We start from the raw sequence: 27,504 nt of genomic DNA, 5'->3' as shown, positions 1-27,504 counted from the left end.
GACAGCTGCGCCTACCACTTGCCTGATCTTGTATGTTGACTGAATTTGACTAGTCCCTAGTGGCTAGTGACAGTAGGGGAGACGGGGGTTAGTTGGAACGATTTTCACAAAAACCTATCCATAACACAAACAGGTTTTCTTCAAGAAACAACAACTATGCCAATTTATTCATACACATGTGTGTTGCAAATGTAGCATATAAACTTCTCAGAATTGTTGATGGTTATTTAAAAAATCCATCTTGATCACAACTATGACATGCGTTCCAACTAACCCCTCCTATGGGGTTAGTTGGAACATGGTATGGGGTAAGTTGGAACTTGGTATGCTGTTAATCTGAAAGTATACTACAATTACTTAAAAACTGCATTTATATTTGAGTTTCAAATAAAATAATTGTTCCAAGCACTGGTGATGCTCCTAACATTTTTTTTAATTAACAAACTGGCAAGAAATGGCACAAACAGCACCAAGACAAAAAAACACAGGAAAATTGCGAGGCAAGAGTCAGCTACAAGCCTGATCATAAACAGAAAACATCAAAATGGGAAATTTAACTCCCAAAAATAACATGAAAAGCTTGCATAAAATTGAGGTAAGGCCAACGTGACCTGTCTATGTGCTTTCAAAATTGTTTGCTAAGTCAGAATATTTCCTCAATTATCATCATTATGTTCCAACTAGCCCCCATCAAAATGTTCCAACTAGCCCCAGTGGCCCATGTGACATTTGTTTGCTCACTCTACAAAACAGGGGCTCCAATAACATATCTTTTTAACCTTATTTTGTAGCTTAGTACTCGAGCATATAATACCCCCAAACTAGTCACTGTTATCTATAAACATCATTAAGAAAGTACACATTTTTTGAATGGTGAAAAAATTACTCAAAAGGTGAAAAAACAAACTTATCTTTCCCACTTGAGCACTATTGTTGCAGTGTGGCTGCAGGCAATATGGTGGATGGCTGTTGCTAAGGGACATCTCTTGAGGGCAACATTTTATAAAATTTAATTAAGATGATCAAGAAAAATTCATTGTTTCAACTAACCCCGTGTTCCAACTAACCCCCATCTCCCCTACTTGCTGAAACTTGTTGAAAAAAAAATGTTTTTCTGAATTCTCTGTGGTGCAACTCATTTTTGTATGCAAATATTCTGTCAAATTTAGTCGAAATTCGGCTAGAACGGTCCCTCCTTTTTCAGATATGTACTTTTCGTGAAATTTCCAGATTCGTTTGCACACGTTTGTGTATCAAAATTTCAACATGAAATTTCACAAAAATTAGACATCTGAAAAAAGGCAGCACTTTCTGATTAGCCTATTATTATTAACTGGGTGAGTATGCTTCTAACACTGTAACACTAGTAGTAGTAACAAGTAACATCATGTCTAACTCTAAAGCAAAAATAAACAACAAACTAAGCCTAAATGTAAAAATCAAAATTTGACAAAGTTTGACATGTTTTTGTACATGGTGGAAGTGTGGCCTTTATTTACGGAGGTAGTCCAGTAAATTGGCCACATTGTTCCATGTACACTGACATGTTAACATACACTGATACAGTGACATACAATTTACGTGGGGCGATTTGGTATCACGATGATTCATGACGCCCGAACATTCAGTTTTTCGGGATTGTCCTGGCTATTTTATGGCAAAAATCATTATAAAAAGGCCCAACCTAAACCGATTTCACCCTCTGATGTTTAATTAAAGAATTACCAAAACGATTAGTATTCCATTGATCTAATAACCGTAAATCTTCAAACCTTCAACACTTACGAAAAAGTCCACGTCGTTTTGCGTGCACAGGAGGCCGCCATGTTTTTCTCTGAAATTTCGCTGGTATCCACTCGAGCGCATCGATCTCAAATACAGCAATACAGGCTAATCCACAAGCACGACTTAAACTAACACAAATGATTGTGGGTGAAGCAGCGGCGAAGTGGAACTCCGCGGGGGTCCTATCCCTTTCATCCAATCGTGTCAATGTAAATGCCAGAATATACCTAAAATATGATCGAAATTCTTGGGATTTCAAATCGCGTGTGGCTAGCTGAGTCTGAGAACCAGGGAAGTCAAGGAGCGCTCCGCAACACAATAAACATTCGACGGTGATAACATTAACAGATGCACAGAAAAATTGCAGAAATGCACTTCTATCGGTATTTGAAGGCATAAATCTTCATTTGTTTTGAAAAAAAAGAAAATAATGTCGTGTGGAGGAGGAGCCCAAGTCGCAAGTGAGTTTCTGTTGTGGTATTACTAGCTTCCAGCTCCAACATTTTGTTCAATGCAATTCACATTGAATTGTACGAAAGCCCATTCATTAGCGCGGAGCGTTACTGTTATTACGGATTATTAATTCGTTATTACGGATTATTAATTCGTTATTACGGATTATTTAATTCGTTATTACGGATTATTGATTCGTTATTACGGATTATTTAATTCGTTATTACGGATTATTAATTCATTATTACAGATTATTTAATTTTATGGGGGGGCCTATTACTATTAGTCGGATTATTAATTTGTTATTACAGATTGTTTAATTCGTTATTACGGATTATTAATTTGTTATCACGGATTATTTAATTCGTTATTACGGGTAATTAATTTGTTATTAAGAAGTATTTAATTAGTTATTACGGATTATTAATTCGTTATTACAGATTATTTAATTTGTTATATTACAGATTATTAATTTGTTTAAACTACGGATTATTAATTCGTTATTACGGATTACTAATTCGTTATTACGGATTATTTAATTTGTTATTGCGGATTATTGATTAGTTATTACGGATTGTTTAATTCGGTATTACGGATTATTAATTCGTTATTAGGGATAAAAAAAAATTTCAAGGGGGGCAAAACATATTTCTCAACATACTCTCTCAACATATTCTCTATACATCTTGGCATTCTCTGTACATGTTAATTAAACATGGTCAATGTGATGGGATAAGTTAACATTATTTTAAATCGACCTGTTTTGGTAAATGGACATTTTTTCGACGAAGGTATGCCCTATAATTTATGTAAACTTTGTGTCAAAATAACCACAGGACATCCGAACAACTGTCAGAGAAACTTGGCGGGATTTAAAAAGTGCATTGCGACAATATAAGGAAAAAAAATGTACAATGTACATGGAGGGGGTTGGCAATTAATAATCCGTAATAACAAATTAAATAATCCATAATAACGAATTAATAATTCGTAATAACGAATTAATAATCCGTAATAAAAAAATAATAATCCGTAATAACGAATTAATAATCCGTAATAACGAATTAATAATCCGTAATAACGAATTAATAATCCGAAATAAATAATTAAATAATCCGTAATAACGAATTAATAATCCGTAATAACGAATTAAATAATCCGTAATAACGAATTAATAATCCGTAATAACGAATTAAATAATCCGTAATAACGAATTAATAATCCGTAATAACTAATTAAATAATCCGTAATAATGAATGAATAATCCGTAATAACAAATTAATAATCCGTAATAACATATACTTGCAGTGGCGCTAATGGGCTTTTGTAGAATTGCGTTTGCGTAGGGCCTATCTACTATCTAGTATAATCTAAACAAAGCAATGCGATAAGCATTGGACAGAGCTGGAGTTACTCAAGTTTTATACTGAAGAAACACGATCATCATTGTTATTTATCCATGCCACATAAAAAAATATAAACATACATATATCACATTCACAATCAAGAAGGGCAAACATATTAGGAAAACAAAAGTAGTCCTAATAAAAGTGGTCGAGGACCTGTCATACAACATCCAGATGTAAAAATTAAAATTAAACATTGCACATTTTATAAAACAACTAAAAGTAAAAACGAGTCGAGACAACAAAAGACAAGACAACACAGAACAGCACACAATAATGACACAAGACAGCAACCCAAACATTGAGCAATAAATACAAACAAAATATATATAAAAAGCAATAGTATACTCTGGCTCGCTTATTTTCTCGCATTCGCTGATTTCCTTTTATCTTTTGTTTCAGATAACTCGGGGAGAAAGCATGATGGATATTTGAAGTATTACTGTAAGTACCTGATTAGGTAAACATTGCAGGAAGCAGTCCTTCTGATTTGAAAATCACAGGCGTGTGGAAAAAGGCACACCTGGATTTTTCTAGGCGTGTGGTTTTTCTAGGTGTGTCATTTTCTAGGTGTGTGATTCTGTGGTCCAGGGAAATTCAGGCGTGCAATTATTCACACCTCTCGGGAAGCTTTTAGGCGTGCGATGGCGTGGGAGTGCGATCGCACGCCTCAAATCAGAAGGACTGAGGAAGTGACTTTTTTTTCAAATTCCCTTGCTTCAAGTTCAAACTTTCCTGAATCGACCAAAATTTGAACACTGTATTACAGTAGTCTATTTTCCCATTTCTGATGATTTTGCTACAATACATGTTACCAGAATCCAGTTGTGGGGTCCTAAATCTATTAACATAAAGTAGGCCTACATAACCAAATGTTGAATTATGGCAGGTTATGAATGCATCACTTGCACTAATTGTGGAAACCATTAGCGTATTACATTGTATTCATTTTGTGATAAAGGAAAGCAATACACAGCTGGATGGTTTGAGCCGGAGAAACAGCCAGGTGGTTTAGCACGGTACAAGGGACTTAATCACAGTGGGGGATCCAGGGGAGTGCGGAGGGGGCACACCCCCCCCCCCCCCCCAGCAGGGACCAAAATGTTCTCAAATAATGCCATTTTTCACTTGAGAGAGCCATTCCGCCCTAGCACTCTTTCAGCCAATCCCCATCCCCCCTTTCACTTGAGAAAACCATTCCACCCAGGCATACCCTCAGCCATCCCCCACCCCCTCCCCCTCAGCCATCCCCCCTCCCCCTCCCTCCTTTTACTTGAGAAAGCCATTCCACCTAGGCATACCCTCAGCCATCCCCCACCCCCTCCCCGTCAGCCATCCCCACCCCCTCCCCCTCCCTCCTTTCACTTGAGAAAGCCATTCCACCCAGGCATACCCTCAGCCATCCCCCACCCCCTCCCCCTCAGCCATCCCCACCCCCCCTCCCTCCTTTCACTTGAGAAAGCCATTCCACCCAGGCATACCCTCAGCCATCCCCCACCCCCTCCCCCTCAGCCATCCCCACCCCCCCCTCCCTCCTTTCACTTGAGAAAGCCATTCCACCCAGGCATACCCTCAGCCATCCCCCACCCCCTCCCCCTCAGCCATCCCCACCCCCTCCCCCTCCCTCCTTTCACTTGAGAAAGCCATTCCACCCAGGCATACCCTCAGCCATCCCCCACCCCCTCCCCCTCAGCCATCCCCACCCCCCCCCTCCCTCCTTTCACTTGAGAAAGCCAATCCATCCCGGCATACCCTCAGCCCCCCCCCCCCCATCCCTCGCTGGATCCGCCTTTGAATCAGCAGTGTTTATTCCTGTGTTTTAAATTGGTCAAAGTAATAAACCGTAACCTCTGTCAGTATTGTACGAGCACCTATATTGTTACGCCCTAATCATGCAAGCATCAGTCACAACTTTGTTAGATGCTGTAGTTTGGGTGTAACAACATCAATGGACCCGCTTGACTTATCACTTGAAATGCTACCTCCAACACACGGTATTTTTCTGCATGTACAGGCGGCCTCATCTTCAAAGGGTGGAGCAGGCGCTACCTTTGCATCTACAACGACGGGGAGCTGGTCATCAAATCCTCGCAATCAGACTCCAGCGTCAAGAGCTCCTGGGACGTCAAGACGGAGTGCCAGAGCCTGAGGGTGGGCCAGCAGTGCACCCGCATCGCTCCCAGGCCAGAGACGGGGGCCAACGTTCTCCACATCTTCGCCTTGACCATCAACAAGAAGAATCACTTCTTCCAGGCTGATGGCGAGGAGACACTGGTGTAAGAATGTCCGCTGGACTCTCTGTATGAAATGTAATATTTAGGGCCTATGTATTAGAATCATCGCTAAAAGGTTTATGTGTGAGTGTAATACCCCGAGGACAGACGGACAAAGGCAGAACAAAAGATTCTTTGTTGTCCTCGAGCATTTATCTTTTGTTGAAAATGGTCCTCGATCATGCACTTGTATGGCAGAGTGTTATATTACAGGGACAAAGGGAAACGCAAAGCCATGTCCTCGAGTGTATATAAAAACAAGACTGTGTGTATGTGTATGTGTGTTTTTCCAAGAGTTGCTCGACCGCGAAGCGGGTACAGGCGGAAAGCTGCCTCCCCCGTGTAGCGGGCTAGGGGAAGCCTCATTAATGCATAAATTAAAAATTCTCCTCCAAATCTGTTTACATTTTGCTTACATTTTGCTGAGCTACGTATGCTCATTGAGTTTTCTGAGGAGTAAAGATTTCACTGTAATGTAGTTTGTCAAGTGATTGAGAAACCACGTCATTTGTTTCTATTTCGCTCAAGGTATTTACCATTAAAAGGATCACAAAACATCCGCATAATATTTCAGAGCCAGCAATCCTTCACAGGTTAAAGTCATTCTTTCATCCATTCCACCATTAGAAGATTCTAATCGAACATAATATTCTGTGTTCTTCTTTGACTTTACCCTTGATACAGAGGATGGCTGAAGGCCCTGTACGAAGTCAAGGGTATCCAGCCAGGTAATCCCCAGGGCCAGCAAGCAGGCTCAGCACCCCAGGGGCCACCCATGCCCCAGGGGCCTCCCATGCCCCAGGGGCCACCCATGCCACAGGGCCCACCCCCACCAGGATTCATCCCGAACGTTACAGGTAAGAAAACAGCTTTCATTTCAACATTTACAAGATTTTTCAAAAGAAAGGGAGGGGCTGTAGCCTGTAGCCAGTATAGTCTTGGCCCAAGATGCTAGTGATCGATAGTGGATCATGCATAGTGCGCCCTCTATTGGCGCAACAATTAGACCAGCGCGCCTACTCGCACTAACGTCTTGGCCATTTCGTATCAGCGGTTTAATTTTTCTTTATTTTCTCCCTAGGCTTTCCTAGGGAACCAATCAGCGATTGAGAAATGGTTCAATGGCTTGCCGGCCCGACGGTTGTAAATATTTGCGCTATATGTGCGGTGATCAACATCATCGCTTTCCTAGGGCACCAATCAGCGATCAAGAAATGGTTTGGTGGGGAGGGCGCGACGTCTGTGGCAAATGGGAACTGCCGTGTTGTTCAAATTTATGCAGACGTCCTATTTACATAAAATGGCCACGCCCCCATTGTTACGAAACGACCAAGACGATAGTGCGAGAAAGTAAAGCATCCATTTGGGTGATTCACAAGGCAGTGCGCCACCAAGAGTTTGCCATGGAGAGTATATTATTTCAAGTTTTTACAGTCGACAAAACATTGCCCATTTGAATGAGTGTCATTAGACAAGTTGATCAAATATGTTATGGATTGGAGCATAGCGTTCTGCCGCCTTACAAAAAACACCATATTGATAAGAAAAGAAAAGGGCAAACAGATCCTCGAATCATACGCTTACGAAACTACTGACCGGAAAAACTAACAATTTCAAATATCCCGCGCTGCGAATTTGTCGACCATCTCCCACAATGCACTGGGGGAAATGAACTCTCCGTGGCAAACTCTTGGTGGCGCACTGCATTGTGAATCGCCCGAATTATGCAAGGGGGCTACACAACAATGCAACTATCGCTCTTGATCACTGATGTTTTGGGCCAAGATTATAGCCAGTATTGCAAATACCTCTGGGAACTAATACCAACTTCCAACCCTCAAACCATATATTATTTGTTGTACTATACCTCATAAATACATGTAGTCACAAAAATTTCACAAAGTTACGCATAAGGTTTTTTGTCAAAATGTTGTTGTGTGTGCCCCATCTTTTCATGTACATGTAAGCTGCTGCATGCTGCTAAGGCAGTGTTCGCGTGTGCACACTACCCCCATGGGCTAGTTCCACGATTGCTTCGTAAAACGCATGCGTAGTAGACTAGCGCACTGGTAACCAGTACGATAGTCCACTACGCATGTGTATTTAATCTGTGCATGAAACCTCGCGTGCCTGCTTGGTATTTGAAATTGGAAAGCAAAATTATTACAGTATCAGATTTTAGAGAGTTCACAATAATATTGATTGTTTACCTAAGTCAACATGAAATTATTTTTGAAATGTTTACCACTATTATTACCATATTTTTTTACTCACTGAAACAGGGCAACCTCCTCCACCATACCCACAAAGTTCACCCTACCCACCCCAGGGCTATGCACCACCTCAGGGCCATGCACCACCCCAGGGGCAATATCAACAGTACCCGCAGCAGTACCCACAGCAGTTCCCCCAGCAGGCAGGTTACGGCCAAACGAGGGTGGTGCAGCAGCCGCAACACACTAGAACGGTCATCGTGAACCAGAGACCGGCCAATGATGGGTTCGCAACAGGCGTGTTGACCGGTGCCCTGCTCGGCGGCTACGGACATGGATGGGGACACGGCTACGGCTATGGCGGAGGATGGGGCTACGGGGGAGGGTGGGGCTTCGGCCATCACCACCACGGGTTTCACGATCACCACCATGGGTTTCATGATCACCATCACCACCATGATCACCACCATGACCACCACGACTATGGTGGGGACCATGGCGGGGATTATGGTGGAGATTATGGTGGGGACATGGGTGGGGATTATGGTGGCGACATGGGTGGGGATTTTGGTGGGGACATGGGTGGGGACTTTGGAGGGGACATGGGCGGTGACTTCGGTGGTGATATGGGCGGGGATTTTTAGGGTATTGAGTGGTGTAAATGGCAAACCTCACAGGGGGGGGGGGGAACGTGTAATACAAAACCTACTTGTCATTGCTGAAATCTACACAAAATTCTCTGACCAGTCACTTTCAATGTGAATTATGTGGAGTATTTGTCGAGAGGGGAAGGGGGCTGGGTGGGGTTGATTTTCGGTAAATACTCCATGGTATGGGAAAAGTAACACTGTGATGTCAAAGAATCACAGGCTGAATCACATGTTTATCGTGGCACATACAAGGCGAGTCAAAAAAACGATACCCAAATGTTGGGACTATTGTTTCAGTGAAGTTCTGCATGTAGCATTTTCAAAATCTAGTATATGAAAGCCAAATTCATAAGCTTTCTTTTAGTCAAATCATTTGTGTGCTTTTCAACATACGATGCACTTTTCAAGTCATGGAATTTTAAACACACACTACTGTTTTAAAGTTCTGTCCACGGATCACAAAAAAGGTGTGCATTCTTTCAGCAAAACGAAAACAATTCACTTGTGACTCGTTTTCAATTTGCTGAAAGAACCCTTACTTTTTTGTGATCAGTGGACAGAACTTTAAACGGTGGTTGTGTTTAAAATTCCATAACCTGAAATTACACAAGTGATTTGAATGATTCTTGTACTAAAAGATTGCTTATGAACTGGGTTTTCATATCCTAGATTTAGAAGGCTCTGAATGCAGAATTTCACCAAGACAATGGTCTCGACATTTTGGTTTCGTTTTTTTTTTATTTTTTTTTTTACTCACCCTATACACTGAAGTTTGTTTTAGCTTGAGATGAGTAGGGACATAAATGAGGTCATTCTTTGCTAAATTATTTGTGATTAGATTTGACTTTGTCCAAAATTGTCCATTTTCTGGCATGAATGTTACCTCTGAATCTAGATATATAAGAGGCTTTTTTACATAAATGTGACAAAGCAGTGTTTCTTATTTCGTTTCTTTTATTCCTTGAGGCTTTCTTTTACTATGGACAAATGAGAAGAAGACCCATGAAAATGCCAAAAAAGAAGGGGGGGGGGCGGAGAGTTCACAATTTTGTGAGAAAACCTTAAACTGCAGCGTACTTACACATTGTTTTTGTTTAATGATACTTGTAGATAATTAATACAGTTTATTTTTCTAAACTAGTCATCACATTTGTTAATATACCATGTGAAGCGCCAAAGTATCCGTGATTGTGTGTCTGTGGCCATGGTTGACTGAGTATTCGTTGTTATTCAGTCAGTGGGTCAAAACCTGTACTGGGCCAAGTTTTACCTGGCTAAGATTGCTGGCTGGTTTGTTGTGTGGAAAGAGGCGGCCCGTGGCCACGTTGAAGGCATTGGGCCATGAGGGGTGAACTTCAACAATGAGAGTGGTTAAATCACCGTGTCAAAATTGAATGAATTGTGTTAAAGAATAGGATATCTTTCTTTGAATTGAGCCGTTCAACATGCCCAGAATACCAGCTACCCTTTAGCACAAATTTGACCCAGTGCAGGTTTTGGCCGACAGGATAACAACGAATGCTCAGTCATCCGTGGCCACAGACACACAATCAAGGTTACCATTGGAAAGAGGACCGTTGGCGTTTCACATGATCTTAAATTTATTTGAAAATATTTATTAGATTTTTTTTATAATTGACATTTACATTTGAGTTTCCTTTTTTTTGTATACACCCTGTATTAAGTTGATATACGGGAGTGCCCTATTTGATATGAAACCTTCCCAAAAATGACTTTCCCATTTTAAAGTATTTTCTCTCAATTGTACATAAATATGTGCTACACACTTTAGTTTAATGATGTTCCTCTGATGTGAAACCTTCCCAAAAAAGTACAAACTTTGATCGCATGGCTTGGAAAGCACAGAAAGTAAATATTACCTGGCAAGAATTGGATGACACAAATGCCTTTTTTCCTTCAATTTACCGACTTTGCCTGTAAGCAGCTTTATACAAATCTGTGTAATATAACAATATTCAATTTAGTAATCATCGTCAATGTAGAGTGTTAATGGTGTAAAGTAAACCCTCCCTCTCTGGCTGAAAAATTCAGCTAGGCCATCGTAGTAGTCAAAATCAATCAAGTGACTGTTTTTAATGGTTAGGAATTCCCTAGTTAATTTAAAATAGCCAGGCTTTGACTGGAGGTGATTGATATGCCAGCTGTATCTACCAGTTACCTCGTTCGTCTGTTGATGGAATGTGACTGTCACAGTGTTTACATGAATGTGATCGACGTGTTTTTTTTACTAGCCTGTATACAAATGCATGGCAGGGGAAGTGGAAGAACTTTTTGACTGTCTGTGACTGATCAAACAATAGGAGGGTTTTAATTAGGAGGTAAGCCTGTGGCAGTTGATGCAAATTTAACACAATGAGCAAAGAAATGTCTTATTGGGTTAAGATGTCACATAGCATCTTGTCATGTGTGGTACTTGGTTGGTGGTCCTCCAAAATATTCCATCTGGGGAATGTGTGCTTCAGTGATTGGAGTACAATGATAACTATTTTTTTTTTTTTTTATCTCGCATTGATTCAACGGTCTCTATAGATTGCCACAGCTCATTTTATGCCATCCATCATATAATATAGGTTTTACCCGGCTATTTTAAAAGATTGTTCATTCAAACACCAACTCTTTCATTCAATTTCGTCCACGAAAAATTTCACACGCTTTTAAGAAAAACCAATTTAGTGATTTACCATTCAATTTTAAAGTTTGGTCGTCCTCTTTAGTCGCCGGGTCGAGAATACTTGTCATTACAGATCAAATTCGTCTAAACTGTTACCGAATGGCAGCATTCAGAGATCGAATTCGTCTTATATGAATCACTTATACGAATTTGATTTCTGAATAACAAGGTTTCGCATAGATGAGACGAAATGGAATACTCCGGTACGAAAACGTGTGCTCATTGTTTGAATTTGCTTGAACTGAATTTGAAATTGTCCGACAAAGGACTAAATTAAACATTGGAAGTGCACTTAATCGATGTTGATGGACGTATTTGAATATTAGAAACGGTGATTTCGAATGATAAACGTTTGAAAATGGTCGTAAAAGGTTTTTAATGTTCTGACGCTTAAATGGCACTGATTCACTCATTGCGATCAAGTAATAGAGTTACTACCATTGGTTAGTTTGTGTGTGTGTTTTATTCGGATAGTGTGCAATATCGGTTTATTTATATCATAAACATGACAATAGATATCTTAACAGACCAAAGGCTGATGAATGAATGGAACTATTTGTGAAACTATTCATAGAACATTTATTTAGTATTTCTATACTTTTTTCCTTTTTAAACATTTCCTATTTATAATGTGTTGTGTGTGCGTATTGCAGTGCCTTTCATAGTGTGTCATTATTGTCTAAGAGTTTACAGAAACTGACAAAGGTTGAATAAACATTCCCATGTAAATAAAATGTAGAAATGGGCTGAGTTTTGTCGTGTCTTCTTAACCTATTGACCTTCCCTCGTTGCGGGCCGCATTTGACTCCAACCAAGGCTAGCGTAAAGAAGGCGCTATTTGGAGAGGATAAGTTGGAGTAAAAACGGTTGCAGACCAGTAAATAGACTGCAGACCTCGGTGATAAATACAAGCACTTCCCAAAATTATTTAAAAAAATACTCAACTCTCCAAGGTGGGGGGGGGGGGGGGGGGGGTTGCTAACCACTGTTTTGGGCCAAATAGAGAGTATGGCCGGATTGTTAAGGAATGTCTAACTCAAACACTACTGAATACCTCTCGCTGAAATAACGACTAATCAGTACAGACATTCCTTAACAATCAGGCCATACTCTCTATTTGGCCCAAAACAGTGATAATGTGTACGAATTTATGCAATTTATGACAAATAATACCAAAAACAGTTGCACATTTTGTATACGTGCAAGTTGTGGTTCACCCTCACCTTGCACGCATACAAAAGTGCAACTTTTTTCTGTACTATTTGTCATAAATTGCATAATTGTGTACATATTATCACTGTTTTGGGCCAACAAAGAGTATGGCTGGGTTGCTAAGGAATTTTCGTACTGATCTGTTGTAGTTTGAGCATGCAAGATGTGCCCAGGAGTTTTTGAGTTAGACAACAAAAGTAATGAGGGGGGGGGGACTTTCTTTTTTGGTTACGTGTAAATGACCAACAATAAATAGCTGTTAGAAGTTGCAAACCCTGTGCTCTTCAAAAACTGTACTTATTTTCTCGTAACGAACTTTAAATTGGTTTGATTCGTTTCAACGGAATAACTACTTTATTTTAACTTGGGGCATCTGCAACCCTCTGAAAAGGGGCTTTCATTTTGCGCACACAAGAACCCGTCCTGCGAGAGTCTAATGATTGCCTGGCAGCCAAAAATTTTGAAAGATATAAATCAATAACTAAAGGACTGTGGATTTTTTTTCGTTCGATGTTTCACTCAAAATTGAATAACTTTTATATTGCTAGGAAAATAGCAATTTGAACACAACAAATCTATTTTTCGAGGTCAAAATACCAAATTAACACGGGTACGCATCTATAAAATGCAAAAATGTATGCTCCTAATATGATTTTTTTTTTTTGGCTTGAGAAAAAAAAAAACTTAATTGATAACTTTCAGAAAAACAAATTATAAACATTCCGTTTACATTGCCCGCCTCGTGACCGGTTATGTTTAGAAACATTATATCGTGATTAACTTTTAAACGCTTATAATTTTTTTAAGTGTGTAAAAGTTTAATGCCATGACGTGATGTTTAGTGTTTCAAAGCAGAACCGTTGATGAGGCAAATTTGTAAACGAAACGTTTGAGGCTTTGTTGTTGGTACAAGGATACCTGCAAATAATCCGACTCAAAATTGAGCCCAGGCCTTTTACGTTATCTCCCTTAAAGCCAGAGTCCATCATTTGCAGCTATCCAAAAAGTAAGTGCAGGCGTAATTATTGTTGAAAAACATACTTGGTTGAAAGATAGTAAGGGGACTAAACTCCCTGTGAAATTATTCTTTCTGGCAAGCTGTCATTTTGAAGAAATCAACAAAATAAGGCCTTTCCAACGGTGCCGGCTTCTTAAGAAGCACCGTAGGAAATTCAAATTAGTAGTTCGTTTTGTTGTTCGGCGAAGCGCGCGCAAGCATTGGCACGACGCACACGCGCCCTCGGTTGCTACAATTCGTCGGATCAGTGCGTGACATCGCGTAGCTGCAATCGGCTCAGTGAGAACGTGTCTCGGACGCTGAATTCAGGCCCAATTCAAAACATAATTCAGCAACTTTTGATTTGAAATTGAGATCCTAGAATGTTGTTTGTCTCAAAATATAAAGCTAAAGCTGAGCTGAAACTTCATCAGGTTAGTAGTTTAGTACCCTTCTTTAGATCTTGAGTACTTTTGTTGCTTCAAACGAACAAAATGCACAAATTACAAATGATGGACTATACCTTTAAACGCGTTACAATGTTTATAAACTGTTGCCCCAACAAAAATATAAAGCTAAAGCTGAGCTGAAACTTCATCAGGTTAGTTGTTTAGTACCCTTCTTTAGATCTTGAGTACTTTTGTTGCTTCAAACGAACAAAATGCGCAAATTACAAATGATGGACTATACCTTAAAACGCGTTACAATGTTTATAAACTGTTGCCCCAACAAACTTATAATGTGTTCAAATTTAAACACTACACTGCAAAACACTGTGTTAAGCAATTGAACACTTTTCCAAACACTTTCTAGCTATAGTTTGTAAACTTTTTTGTAAATACTAAGCATGTTTAGTGTAAGGATGGATACTGTTTAGCAATTGAACATTGATGTTTAGGAATTGAACACATAATGTTTAGCTGCTAAACATGTTTACAAAGCCTGATAGCAAGATTGTGTTTAACTGCTTAACACAGTTTTTAGAGTGTAGGTTTTTACAGTGAATGAGTTAGCCTACTTACAATGCCTACTTTCGCCTTGGGGGCTTAACACCATCTTCCAAAGGGGGCGCTATTCAAAACGTATACCATGGCTACATTACACAATAACTACCGCGATTCGCTTTCCAAGGGACGTTACAATAAACAGCCACTCGCGAAAAAAGGAAAATTTTCTTGGAAATAAAAGCCAATGGTTATCAGTTAGTTTCATTGAAACACTTGGACGCGAGCCGATCAATGAGGCACATTGTCGTCGTTACAGCAGCCATGAAACCAAGCGAGAAGAACGAAGCACTGTAGCTCTGTGTCATGTCGTATAACGCCCCTGAATCGAAACAAATGAAAGAAATGAAATCACAGGACAGGAACGATTGGGGTGAGTGGTTGTTTTGTCCCAGACTGGATTGAAGTTTAACTCCCCTGTTTTGCAGCCAGTCCCGTGACAAACCTGGTATTTAAGTTGCCTTTAATTGTCTATCAACAAGATGAATCGAATCCATGTCTTGGCAATATTGGCAGCACTACCCAGGAAAATTCTGAGCATACCTCGCGCGCATGCATTAGCTTCAATACAGCGCGCGTGAGGTATGCTCGGAATCTCATTGGTAGCGTTGCTAATATGGCCAAGATTGGATTTGATTCATCTTGTGATAGCAACCTCCTTGTCACAGATCGGCTGTGCAGTGTGTCTCAAAAAAATGCAAACAAAATATAACGGAATGCCGGACATCAAATGTGTTACCAACACAGATAATATAGGTATGGTTTGAAAGATAAGCCTTTCCACTTTTATAACATGAGACATCAAACGTCAAAATCTGATAATTTGTGACATAGTTATGAGTAATTTTCCTAGAAAGGTCAAATTGACCATGGGACCATTTTTAAAAGTTGTAACACTGGTGTTTGCAATACCTGTCGATCTTTTTAAGCCTTGCGAATATTTATAAGGTTCCTATGCATTATGGTGTGCAGTAAAATTTTGCAGTATCGCCTCCTTCACGAGTTATTAATTAATAAATATCACCCTTATTGCCGGCTTCCATTGGTCTATACCGAGACCCACGCGAAGTCACGCCGAGTCACGCTAATGGATATGATAATAAAGCTTTGTTGTCCCAAAATCGGCCAACCTGAAATGCACGTGAGTTTGGTAGGCAAAAAATCCTCTTCGAATTTTCCTTTGAGATAGTTCAAAATGTAACGCAAGCGTTTGCGACAACATATTAAGCTGAAATTCGGAATATATTTAGATGATATAAGTGTTCAACTACTCGTGAAATAACAATTTGAGGGGATACCTAGAAATGGAGATAAATACATAGATTTGGGGACGTTCTCGAACGATTTCTTCCCGACTTTAAGGTCAGCTTTACCAGTAACCAGTATTGACGTTTCGACATCGATGACGGCGATTTTGTTCACTGACATGAAGTTTAGAATTTCTTCTTCTTTTATAATTTAACATTTCAATCATACTGAGCATATTCTCTGAGAAACACAGCGTTCAAAAAGCCATGTTTTTTGGGGTGCATAAATTGCACTGCTCTGTAATAGCGTTCAAGTACCGGTACGTAATCAGATTAACTTTGTTTCACAACGGCGACGCTTCAGTTAGGTCTTCGCAACCACATGGCTGTGTTAGTTCGACTGGCAGCTTCAGTAAGCCGTCTACGCTACGTGGGCTAGGTCCTACTTCTCAAAGACATACACGATTGCAGCGAACAAGTGAAAGAATCGACATTATAAGACATTAGTTCGCTTCCGGTTGCAATATTGTGCAAACATTTGGGACCTACGCACAAACTCTGACAAAACTGGGAACTACAAGAGGGACGCCAGTGTTACGGACATTTGTAAAAGAAAAATTGACTGAGGTTAATTCTGGAAGAACGCAGGACAGTTAGTAGGTTAACTTTCCCATATACTAGGCCATAAATAACATGGTAGCTTTCCAGGATGACAAACTACCCAAAACATCTAACATGGGTCAACTATAGGGGCTGCACATCTGACTCTTCGTTGAGTTCCACTAAATTCACACCAACAAGCCTTGATTGCTACAAATATTCCCTCATTCCACGTACAATACCAGAGTGGAACATTATTCCACTGTCCACAAAGGAAGCCACAAATCATATCAGATTTGTTAACTTTGGATGTGACCTCTTAAACCGCACTCAACTAGATTAATATCTTGCTGCCAGCACTACGTGTTTAACACGAAATCTTACCCGCCAGAAAACCGCCCAAGATCTCCCCAGCGCCGAATAAGCAGGTACCTATGATGCAAATGTCCATGACATAGCCAGATTCCTCGTAGAGTTCTTTTGAGACCGAGGGAATAATCCAATTGACGATTCCTTCTGCGGCCCCATTTATGCTGGCCAACAACATCAGAGCCTGCAGGGTAGCACGCAACAAAAAAGAGTCTAATTCATTAATTATACATATTTTTTTCTTTATTTTGAAAAACGCTCACTATCTCGTTTGAAAGTATAATGGACGGGTTTTACTTTAATATTTTTTGTTTTTACCCGGGATGTGATGCGGTTGTCGGAGTATAACAATCTGGATCAAAATTGGCAACATTCTTCCTTTCTTTTATTTTGACCTTTTGTAGATTTCCGTTTTCCTTTGCAACGATATCATTCCAGGAAATGTCATCCATGCTGTTTTATTGCAAACTTACCAAACAGTTATCTGCAGCCGCATAGTCCAGGAAAAAGGAGACAGTGTTAACGAGATTAAGTATCACAAACATCCAGAACGCACTCATGAGCTTGCGGTCCAGGATGAATGGGTGAATAGCCCGACCGAGGAGATGTCCAATCCCCCCTACAAAAGTCGACAGGAAGGCAGCCTCAAAGCTAGGTATACCCCTCGCTATGGCGTGTGGAACCAGGAACACCATCCATGCCGCGAAAATGGCCCCCAGAAGGGGCCATGCGGTTAAATGAAGCAGCACCTTGGGATGTTCAATGCAGAGATGCATTGAGAGCCATTGGACCAATGCAGAGGCGAAGGCACTAAGCTTGGAACGGATGTCTCTCGGTCTGTCATCAGATAAACTTTCGATGTCTTCTTTTTTCAGTTTCTCATAGCCTGACGACGGCAGCCGCTGCATGGCTCCAAAGGCGGTGACGTTGAAACTGGCGGCAGCCATGATTAGCATGGCGCCACGCCACCCATACGTCATCGTCAGAAGGTCGACAATTGGTGGACAGACCATCATACCAAGCGAGCCGCCCATTCCAGCGAGGCCAAACATTAGGGAGAAACGCTCAGGGAAAGCCACCAGCAGGAGCACCAGTTGTGGAATGTACGCAAGACTTAGACCAAAACCTGAAAAAAAAAAAAATCCATTCTCAGCTTTTTGAAGTATATTTGCTACAGGGGCATCTCGCTTCTCTCCATTGCCGGGAAAATCTTTGCAAGGGTCATCCTCAACAGGCTGGTCACCGTCTCTGAGCGAATTCTTCCCGAAGCACAATGCGGCTTTAGATTCGCCAGAAGCACGGTGGACATGATTTTTGCTGTGAGACAACTACAGGAAAAGTGTACAGAACAGAAAATGCCCCTCTATTCAGTGTTCATTGACCTGACCAAGGCGTTCGACACGGTCAACAGAGAAGCTCTCTGGACTGTGCTTGAACGCATTGGATGCCCGAAGAAGTTCATCAAAGTGATACGGCTCTTTCACAACGGCATGACCGGTCAGGTCCTCACTAGCGGCGAAGTGACCGAAGAGTTTGCAATCAGCAATGGTGTGAAACAGGGCTGCGTCTTGGCGCCGGTCCTGTTTAACATCTTTTTCGCCCACATGCTATCCCACGCCGACCAAGACCTGGAGAAAGGAGTTTCCATCCGTTATCGCCTGGATGGCGCCCTCTTCAACCTCCGTCGCCTCACCGCCAAAACCAAGTGTCGTTACGACCTCATCCAAGAAGCGCTTTTTTCCGATGACTGCGCACTGATGGCCCACACAGACTCCGACCTGCAGCTCATGCTGGACCGCTTCTCAGAAGCCTGCAAGCTGTTTGGCCTGACAATCAGCCTCAGCAAGATCGAAGTGCTCCACCAGCCTGCCTTAAACAATGACTCCCCTCCTCCAACCATCACCATCGATGGCACCCGGCTCTCCAACATCCAGAGCTTCAGGTACCTGGGTAGCATCATCTCACACGATGGCTCCCTTGATGAGGAGATCAACACCCGCATCAGCAAAGCAAGCCAAGCGCTAGGGAGGCTCCGCAACAGAGTCCTGAACCAGCACAACATACGCCTGATGACCAAACTCAAAGTTTACAATGCCGTGGTTCTCCCCTCTCTCCTCTATGGATGTGAATCATGGACACTATATCGCAGGCACATCAAAAAGCTGGAGAGCTTCCACATGCGTGCTCTCCGCTCCATCCTTGGTATCCAGTGGCATGACCGCATCACAAACCTCGAGGTTCTCGACCGTGCAAAGTTTAACAGCATAGAATCAGTGCTCATCAATGCCCAGCTGAGATGGGTGGGGCACGTCATTCGCATGGAGGAACACCGGATGCCAAGACACCTGCTGTACGGCGAATTGGCGTGCGGCAGACGAAAGCAGGGCCGGCCCAAGAAGAGGTTCAAGGACTGCATCAAATCCAACCTCCGGATGTGCGACATACATCCTAAGGACCTTGAGTCCCACGCCAGTAATAGACCACTTTGGCGATCGCTTGTGCACAAGGCCAGCTCCAGGTTCGAGGAGGCCCGTCGACAACATCTGATTGCAGCGAGGAAAAAACGCCACCAGCGAGACAACCGGCCGACGACAACGACTGACTTCCAGTGCCCCCATTGCTCCAGACTCTGTCAATCCAGCTTCGGATTGCGGAGCCACCTTCGAGTTCATGGAGTTGCCAAACTATGACGTCTTCTTCGGATCCGAAGGACCACCACCACCACCTTTCCTATCTGAACTACTGTAACATCGTTTGGGCACGCACATCTACAAATAAACTCCATTCTTTAATCAAAGTCCAGAAAAGAGCAATTCGCATATGCACCCTGTCTCTCCCCCGTGACCACACTGCACCTTTGTTCGCCAAATTACGCACACTAACACTCATCGATATTAATAAACTTCAAACAGGTATCATAATGTATACATTTACCAATAATCTCCTTCCCTGCACATTCTCATCGTACTTTACCTCTGTTAATAATATTCACCAATATCACACCAGATCTCACTAAAACCTGTATGTACCATTCACTCGCACTTCCTACTCGATGAATACTCTACGCTTCTATGGACCACGTCTCTGGAATGGATTTGACCCACTTATCAAATCTCAATCCTCTGTAGGCAGATTTAAAAATCATTACAAGATGCATCTGCATGCTCGCCCATTATATTACATAGCTTCTCCGCTTCTTCGTTTCTCTCAGTTTAATTTGCCTGCTTTTTACCTTTTGCTTTGCTTTTTATTTATCTTAATTGTCATCTCTGCCGCTGCTCCTCTATTGTTCAATACGCTTCCGTTATTATTATTGCACTTTTGTAATGTTTATCACATTTGTTTGTCCTTTTCTCTAATTGTTTGTTAAATAAGATTTGAGGCTTTGCATGGTGGAGATACTAAATAATGAAAGGTTTGCGGAAACACCATGTGCGAATAATTTCTCAACTAAGAGAATGGTTCTGAAAAGAACCAGAGGTATAAACTCGACGTTCCAGTCAGTATGCTCTGACCGTCTTCAGGAGAGTGCCTAAACTCTAAGAAAGTGAATTGTTTGTTTGTTTGTGCTTGTTTTTTTATTATAAACGTTCATCTACCGTGTGAGTTGTTATGTTTGTGTACAGGCATGTTATATGTTATAAGCTTCGGCTTTTGTTAGCATGCCTCCATCAGTATAATTTTTCATTATTTTGTATTATAATCAAATGTTGTGAAAAGATCGAAATAAATGTTCTTGAAATTGAAATTGAAAAAATTGAATAATCGTTGAATTTGAACAGCGCCCACTATTGAAATATGGTAACAGTCCCCCCCCCCCATTAGGTTTGGGATGTGTGTGAACCTTGCTATTTGTTAATGTTGAGTACAGAATGATAGCAAGGTCAATGAAACTTTTGAATGAAAAAAAAAAACCTTCAGAGGAAAGGTATGAACATTTGCCCCTATTGAAAGATCGAATGAATAAAAAACCTGGCAAGCATAATCAACTTTGCCACCATTGTCATGGCCGAGATTATTGCTTCGGGTCAAAGCTTCCATGCGGAAATATCATAGACATGTCATGATTTTAGATACCTTGAGAGACCTATCGATTCTGCACTGCCTGAAGATTTGAAAAATACCTCCTCTTGATATTTTACAGTGTTGCTGGACGTTCAAAGCACCCCGCTTAGCCGCGGCAAAACTAGAAACGAACAAAACGAAGGAGATATTTATAGAGCAAGCATAATGTTTAGCGTAACGACGGCGCAATTTCATCGTCCTTAAATTGAACACTGCTGGCTGGAACACATTTTTTCCCCTGGAGAAAGGGGGGGGGGGGCGTGCTGAAGCATATTTCAGCACCCCAATCCAAAAAGTTGGGGGTGCTGCAGCGCTCACAGCACCCCCCCCCCCCGTTCCAGCGGGTTTTCATTTTGGAGCTCCCTATGGCCAAGTAGTTAAGGTATAAGCAATGTCATCAAATAAAATTAATATTTCAACAAATATTAACATCGAGTAAAATAACACTGTCGGCAAAATGAATAAATCTTAAAAAAAAGAAGACTAATTGGTAAATTTTAAACAGTGACATCATTTTGACCTCTTAGTCTGTTGCATCTAGTACATATAAAGCTGATATGTCATTCCTGAGTCCAAGTGGCGGCCATTTAAAAAAAAAGCTGGCAGCCACCTTGAAAAACAGCCCCAACGGGCGGCCATTTTGGAAGAGAAAAAAGGGCCTCCTCCTTCCTTTTTAAAAAAAGGCAGGACGCTAAGGCCAAAAAAAAGTCTCCGGTTTCTGGTATGGCGCTTGCCCAAAAAGTGGTGCGGCGACGCGGCTTTTTTCTTTTTACCTGTTTTATTTTTTGCTTCAAATGTCGGCTGATGACTGCAAATGGTGCCCGACTAAACCTAGTGCAAATATATGGGAATCCGGAGAGGCCACATAAAGGTTATTCTCGATCATAACCCCATCTAAAAACACGTTAAAATTGTGCAGCAGCAGGATTCCAGTCAATCCAGTGAGTTTGGCGGTTTTGAGACATCATCTTTTATTGAAAAAACAATTTTTCATTTTGCCGACGCGCATGGCTACGGCGACGCGCGCATACCAGAAACCGGAGCCTTTTTTTTTTGGCCTTAACATGCTTTTTTTTTTTTTTTTAACTTGGCATTAAAGTAGTGTAAATGAAGATAGTACGTTGGAGAGTGGAGACAGTAGAATCGGAATCGGAATGTAGAGTTGGAATGAGGGAGGAATCGGAATGTGAGTGGCGTCAGAATGTATGTGGATGGGGGACTGGAAATGTTGGTGGAGTCGGAATATGTGGGTGGACAAAAATCTCATATCTAACAAACTCTTTAATAATTATGTCTACCAAATCTCAATAAGATCAATGACACTCTGACTTGCATTCAACAGCAAAACAACTTAATTACCAACCTCACTTTACGCATTGACTTCATGCGCAATCCTCACGAAGTGTTGCATGATGACACAAAATGAATGGAAGCGAACCACGTACATGTTCTACTAACATTTCAGCAAAGAGTGAAGTTCATAGAGCCGAGGTGGGAAACGAGAACATCAAAAACAACCTGTCCATATGAGGTATTTATCCTTCAGTTATATCAGCTCCCGCCCCGCGATCAGCTATTGTGTAAAGTGGCTGGATTGGCCTGCATAACTATATTCTAACAATTGTAAAGTTCACAATAGATTCAATAGTGGACAGCCGGATTACAGCCGGGTCAGAATATGACAAAGCTGAGCAGCCTTGGAATTATGCCAAGTTATATGCACAATCAACGTGCATGCAGTACCCGTGGACCAATTATGGCCAAGTTCGCGCAAGGACTATAGTTGACCAATGGTTAACTAATGTTTGCCCGAACTCTGTCTCACGGTCAACGGTGGTTGACTACGCTAGTCGACTATTTGGAACCAGCCTACTGGGGTTGGTTGCTTCGCTGGTAACCAATAGCCGCGCGCATTCATAACGCTAGCAGAGAGCCAGGAACCAGAAGTTTTGCGATGACATTTTGACCAGCGTTTGACTAGAGACGTTCGCACGTTGCTATCAGTGCGCAGGCGTAAGGTACGTCACAAATCAACCACTAGTCGACTAATGGTCCTTGCCCGAACTTGGCCAAAGCTGATTGGACTGCCATACTGTCCGCATACGCGAAGTTAAGCCCCAGTCACAAATTCACGGTTTGGAGCGCTACGCATATCCACGGTTTAAAATTCGTCAAACCATGGGAGTACCGTATTCATCCTTAGTACCTCCGTGGTTATCCGTCATCTTCCTTGGGTATTCGTGGAGGGGCTACGGAAGTTTTCAACTGTTCCAAACTTTGGTGGTGAATCGTCTTAAAAATCAATCCGTACAGTCATGTGGTTGCTAAGGCAAAGCGTCTGCCGTTATTAAGCAAACAGTGGCGTACGCAGGATTTTTTCAAGGGGGGTGTTTCAAAATTGGATGTCGTCATTTATGACGCTAGAAATGAAGATGGTAAATTGTGTTGGCACCAGAAATATAAAATAGTATCAGTGGGCTAAACTTTACGCTTAAATAAAAGTCAGGAGTTTGTGTTGGCGCCAGAAATAAAAGAGGGTATATTTGGACGGGTTAAACTCGAAGGGCCGGGAACCCACGACCATCAGTTATCTTTTTGAGCTAAAGCATAGTAAATCGGGAAAAAAAATGTTCTGTGTCTTTAGAGTATGATGAACATATGAGTAAAGGGGTCAATGTGGGCAGTCCCCTCCCTCAACAGCATTTAAACCAAAAAAAGAAGAAATTCAAGAAAAAAAGTGACACGGGCTGCGGAAGTGCTAGGATCTGTTCTTGTTATTGTCTAAAATCACTCAGCTTCGTCCCCTGGATCTCATGATTCTCATCCGTTGGGAATCTTTGTGTAAACCGCCCCCACCCCTAAGGCCAAACTTCAGATACAGGATACATATGCGCTCTGGTCACAGGAGCGGATTCAGACTGCCATTTGCCGGGGGGCCTAGAATTATTGTAATGAAGGGTCCAGGACCTGCGAAGCCCTTACGGCGTGGGGTCCGGGGCCCGCTTAAGGGCCCCGGGAAAAAAATGGGATTTTAGATGCTCTGTGGTGCAATCTGAGGCGATTCCTGGCCACTTCCACCGTTTAGAAAACGTTTTAAACATCGAAAATTCCATTTAAATTTGTTATGTTTTTTTTGTTGTTTATAAAGTTTGTTACGTACTCAAAGTTGAGAACCATGTTCCATCTCCGTATTTTTTCACAATTTTCTATTTTGGAAAGGGATTTATGCCACTTAAGGTACAAAATGGTGGGGGCACCGCTAGGGTGAAATTATAGCATAGAGGGAATTTGAATCCCGGGACATACCGTTATTTCGTTTTACCGTTTTGGATTTCCTCAAAAACAAAAACAGTAAACGAATCATCGACCGTTTTGTCGTTTTATAGTGTTATAAGACGACAAGCGGTATTAAGATAAATACGGTTTCTCCGTTTTATAAGTTTAGTAAAATTCATTATAGCATAACGATCAATGATTTTTGTTTTACAGATTACACAAATACAGACTGTTTTTTTATTCCAGTGTCATGGTTAACAGTCCGTGGTGCATTTTGTGGCGGTGGGCAAGGGGGTGGAGGGGGACCATTACATGTTTTACACGAAGAAGTGTTACCTCAGCATAATTAATGCGTGATGTGATTCCTGGCGCGGACCCTGACCCCTTTCTCATGCGATTCAGTCAAGTTGGTGGGGCTTAAAGAGTTCCAAGCAATATGGCGCTAGAAAACTTCAAGGGAGGACATTACTTTTCACAATGGAAACAGGATGGTAATAAGACGTTTGATGAAGTTGCAGACATTTTGAAGGAAACTGGGGTTCAAGTCGACGCGGCTCTTCAATAGCCAATTCGCAAATTTTGTCGTGAGAACGAAATGTAAGGAGCGGGGCCCAGGCAATGAGTCGATCCCAAGGGCGCATTAATTAACATTCCGGTGCATTGCTTAATTGCCGAACCTAAAATCAAAAAATGGTCGGTAAGACTATTGACCGTTTTGTCATTGTCATGATTTTGTAAAACAACACTCTAAAAATAAAGCAACTAACCGTTTATCGCTTTCTACAATTAAAAACAACAACAAAAAGTATTTTGTGTGTGTGACTTAATACCGTTTGACCGTTTTACAAAACTGTAAAACGAGAAAACGGACAATGGTTCATTTACTGTTTTTGTTTTTGAGGAAATCCAAAACAGTAAAACGAAATAACGGTATGTCCCGTGATTAATTTGGCCGGAGGACCAATGCGAGCGCGGAGCGCGAAGCACTTACGGCGTGGGGTCCGGGGCCCGCTTAAGGGCCCCGGGCAATTTTGGATCGTAGATGATCTGTGGTGCAATCTGAGGCGTTTTCTGGCCACTTTCCCCTGTTTTTTTAGCAGAAGTTTTTTAAATTATAAGGGGATATTTTGTTTCATTTGTTTCAAATACATATTGGCCTATATACTCTTGCTCTTAAGTGTCTTCTGTATTCAAAGCTTAAAGTTGAGAACATGCACATAATTTGTAATTGTTCCGCGCTCGGTCACATAACTCTCTTTTCCCCTCATATTTTTACATGGCAAAGGGGGGTGTTTAACAGCCAAAACACCCCCCCTGCGTACGCGCCTGTAAGCAAAGCTAATCCGATTACGTACTTAGATGCTATAGCAGAGCAGTGACATTCATGCACCACAAAAAACATGGCCTTTTGAACGTTGGGTTTCTCCGAAAATATGCACAGTATGATTGAAAAGTTAAATTATTACGGAAGAAGAAAATTCTTAGCTTCATGTCAGTGAAAAAAATCGCCGTCATCAATGCCAAAACGTCAATACTGGTTACTGGTATAGCTGACCTTCAAGTCTGGAAGAAATCGTTCCAAAACTTCCCCAAATCTCTGTATTCATATCTATTTCTAGGAATGTCTCAAAATTGTTATTTCACGAGTAGTTAATCACTTATATCATCTGAGTATTCCGAATTTCAGCTTAATATGTTGCACGAAGATACGGTCTTCCAAACGGGAGAAATCAATTTTCAAAGATTTCGCCCGCCAACATGAACATGTGTGGGCACATGTAGTTTCATTCAAAATGAAGTGTTAAGTAACCTTTATAAATCGCCCTTAACCGTTCTGTTATTCGTGGCTATTCGTACATAGGCCTATTCTTGGAGATTCGTAGCTCATTCGTGGTAGCTACGAAGGATTCTTCTAAGGTTGTAGGCCTACTACGAATATGTATGCTTTTTTCGTAGGGGAACCCTGGTCATCCGTGGCCCAATCGCATGCAGACAACCGTGGCGCCATAACGTCATTATTTAGCAATGCCGTCGATATCAATCCCGAGACATACCGTTATTTCGTTTTACCGTTTTGCATTTCCTCTAAACAAAAACAGTAAACAAACCATTGACCGTTTTGTCGTTTTACAGTTTTGTAAACGGTCAAACGGTATTAAGAAAAATACGGTTTCTCTGTTTTATAAGTTAAATAAAATTCATTACAGCATAACGATCAATGATTTTTGTGTTACAGTTTTACACAAATAACTTTGAAAAACAGCAAAACGGTCAGTATTGAATACAGACTGTTTTTTTTTTATTTCAGTGTCATAGTGAGCAGTCCGTGGTGCATTTTGTGGTGCTGGGCAAGGGGGATGGAGGGGGACCATGCTTTACATGAAAAAGTGTTACCTCGGCATAATGCGTGGTGTGATTCCTGGCGTGACCCTGACACCCTTCTCACGCGATTCAGTTGGTGGGGCTTAAGGGTTGCAAGCAAAAATGGCACTGGAAAACTTCAAGGGGGGACATTACTTTTTACAATGGATACAGGATGGTAATACGTTTGAAGAAGTTACAGATATTTGAAGGAAATTGGAGTTCGGCGCGGCTTTTCAATAGCCAGTTCGAAAACTATGTCGTGAGAACGAAATGTGAGGAGGGTAATTTGGGTCCCAGGCAATGACTCGATCCCATGAGGACGCATTAATATTCCTAGGTGCATTGCTTAATTGCCGAGCCTAAATCAAAAAATGGTCGACAGGACTATTGACCGTTTTTCATTGTCATGTTCTTGTAAAACAACACTCTGAAATGAAGCAACTAACCGTTTATCGCTTTCAACAATCAAGAAAAACAACAAAAAGGTCACTGTTTTTTGTGACCTAATACCATTTGACCATTTTACAAAACTGTAAAACGAAAAAACGGTCAACGGTGCGTCATTTGAGGAAATCCAAAACGGTAAAACGAAATAACGGTATGTCCCGGGATTCTAAATACACCACTGATCTATAGGCCTGAGACCTAATGACGTCACGCTTTGTTTACATGTGCGCGTTTATGTGGTAAACGGTCCCTACTTCGTCTGGCGTCCCGACTTCGCTCCCATAGGAAAGCGCATATGTAAACAAAGCCGTTACGTCATTAGGTCTCAGGTCTATGGCAGACAACGATAGGTGGTATATGGCATAACATTACATCTACATGACTCACAAAAGAGATCATATTTGTTAGGTCACATTTGATTCTTTTCATTCATCAAGTTGGATAGTACATA

General features: G+C 41.4%; 3 protein-coding genes across 4 annotated transcripts in view; 1 reads left to right on the top strand and 2 right to left on the bottom strand.

Moving 5' to 3' along the window:
- LOC119736382 (neutral alpha-glucosidase AB-like) overlaps positions 1 to 1,897 on the bottom strand; it is a 29,008-nt gene extending 27,111 nt beyond the window's left edge. For both annotated transcript variants that reach the window (XM_038210407.1, XM_038210400.1), the window contains exon 1: positions 1,786 to 1,897. In XM_038210407.1, the coding sequence (XP_038066335.1) occupies positions 1,786 to 1,826 (41 nt within the window). In that variant the 5' untranslated portion in view covers positions 1,827 to 1,897. The remainder of the gene's footprint in view (positions 1 to 1,785) is intronic.
- A 208-nt stretch (positions 1,898 to 2,105) lies between these two features.
- LOC119736398 (serine/threonine-protein phosphatase 1 regulatory subunit 10-like) lies at positions 2,106 to 9,250 on the top strand. The gene is made up of 5 exons (XM_038210419.1): positions 2,106 to 2,246; positions 4,047 to 4,088; positions 5,659 to 5,920; positions 6,602 to 6,774; positions 8,200 to 9,250. Exons 1-5 carry the CDS (start codon positions 2,216 to 2,218, stop codon positions 8,772 to 8,774), a joined length of 1,083 nt encoding a protein of 360 aa, XP_038066347.1. The 5' UTR covers positions 2,106 to 2,215; the 3' UTR covers positions 8,775 to 9,250.
- Positions 9,251 to 14,879: 5,629 nt separating this feature from the next.
- Positions 14,880 to 18,210, bottom strand: LOC119740428 (monocarboxylate transporter 12-like). The gene is made up of 4 exons (XM_038215736.1): positions 18,174 to 18,210; positions 17,375 to 18,027; positions 16,917 to 17,085; positions 14,880 to 15,007 (listed from the first exon to the last, which is right to left on the bottom strand). Exons 1-4 carry the CDS (start codon positions 18,208 to 18,210, stop codon positions 14,880 to 14,882), a joined length of 987 nt encoding a protein of 328 aa, XP_038071664.1.
- Between the last annotated feature and the right edge of the window lie 9,294 nt (positions 18,211 to 27,504).

This window comes from Patiria miniata, unplaced genomic scaffold (genome assembly GCF_015706575.1).
Source record: "Patiria miniata isolate m_02_andy unplaced genomic scaffold, ASM1570657v1 HiC_scaffold_10, whole genome shotgun sequence".
NCBI lineage: Eukaryota > Metazoa > Echinodermata > Asteroidea > Valvatida > Asterinidae > Patiria > Patiria miniata.
Note: the sequence above shows the minus strand (reverse complement) of the source record. Positions and strands in the feature narration are given on the sequence as shown.

What these genes read in the sequence shown, in the direction of transcription:
- LOC119736398 (XM_038210419.1), top strand. Translation starts at nt 2,216, where the DNA reads ATGTCGTGTGGAGGAGGAGCCCAAGTCGCAA. An exon ending in GATGGCGAGGAGACACTGGT is followed by an intron (nt 5,921 to 6,601) that starts GTAAGAATGTCC and finishes CCCTTGATACAG; the next exon opens with AGGATGGCTGAAGGCCCTGT. An exon ending in ATTCATCCCGAACGTTACAG is followed by an intron (nt 6,775 to 8,199) that starts GTAAGAAAACAG and finishes TCACTGAAACAG; the next exon opens with GGCAACCTCCTCCACCATAC.
- LOC119740428 (XM_038215736.1), bottom strand. Translation starts at nt 18,210, where the DNA reads ATGTCCACCGTGCTTCTGGCGAATCTAAAGCCGCATT. An exon ending in GGCGAATCTAAAGCCGCATT is followed by an intron (nt 18,028 to 18,173) that starts GTGCTTCGGGAA and finishes TTTTTTTTTCAG; the next exon opens with GTTTTGGTCTAAGTCTTGCG. An exon ending in CTTGGGCGGTTTTCTGGCGG is followed by an intron (nt 15,008 to 16,916) that starts GTAAGATTTCGT and finishes GTTTCGATTCAG; the next exon opens with GGGCGTTATACGACATGACA.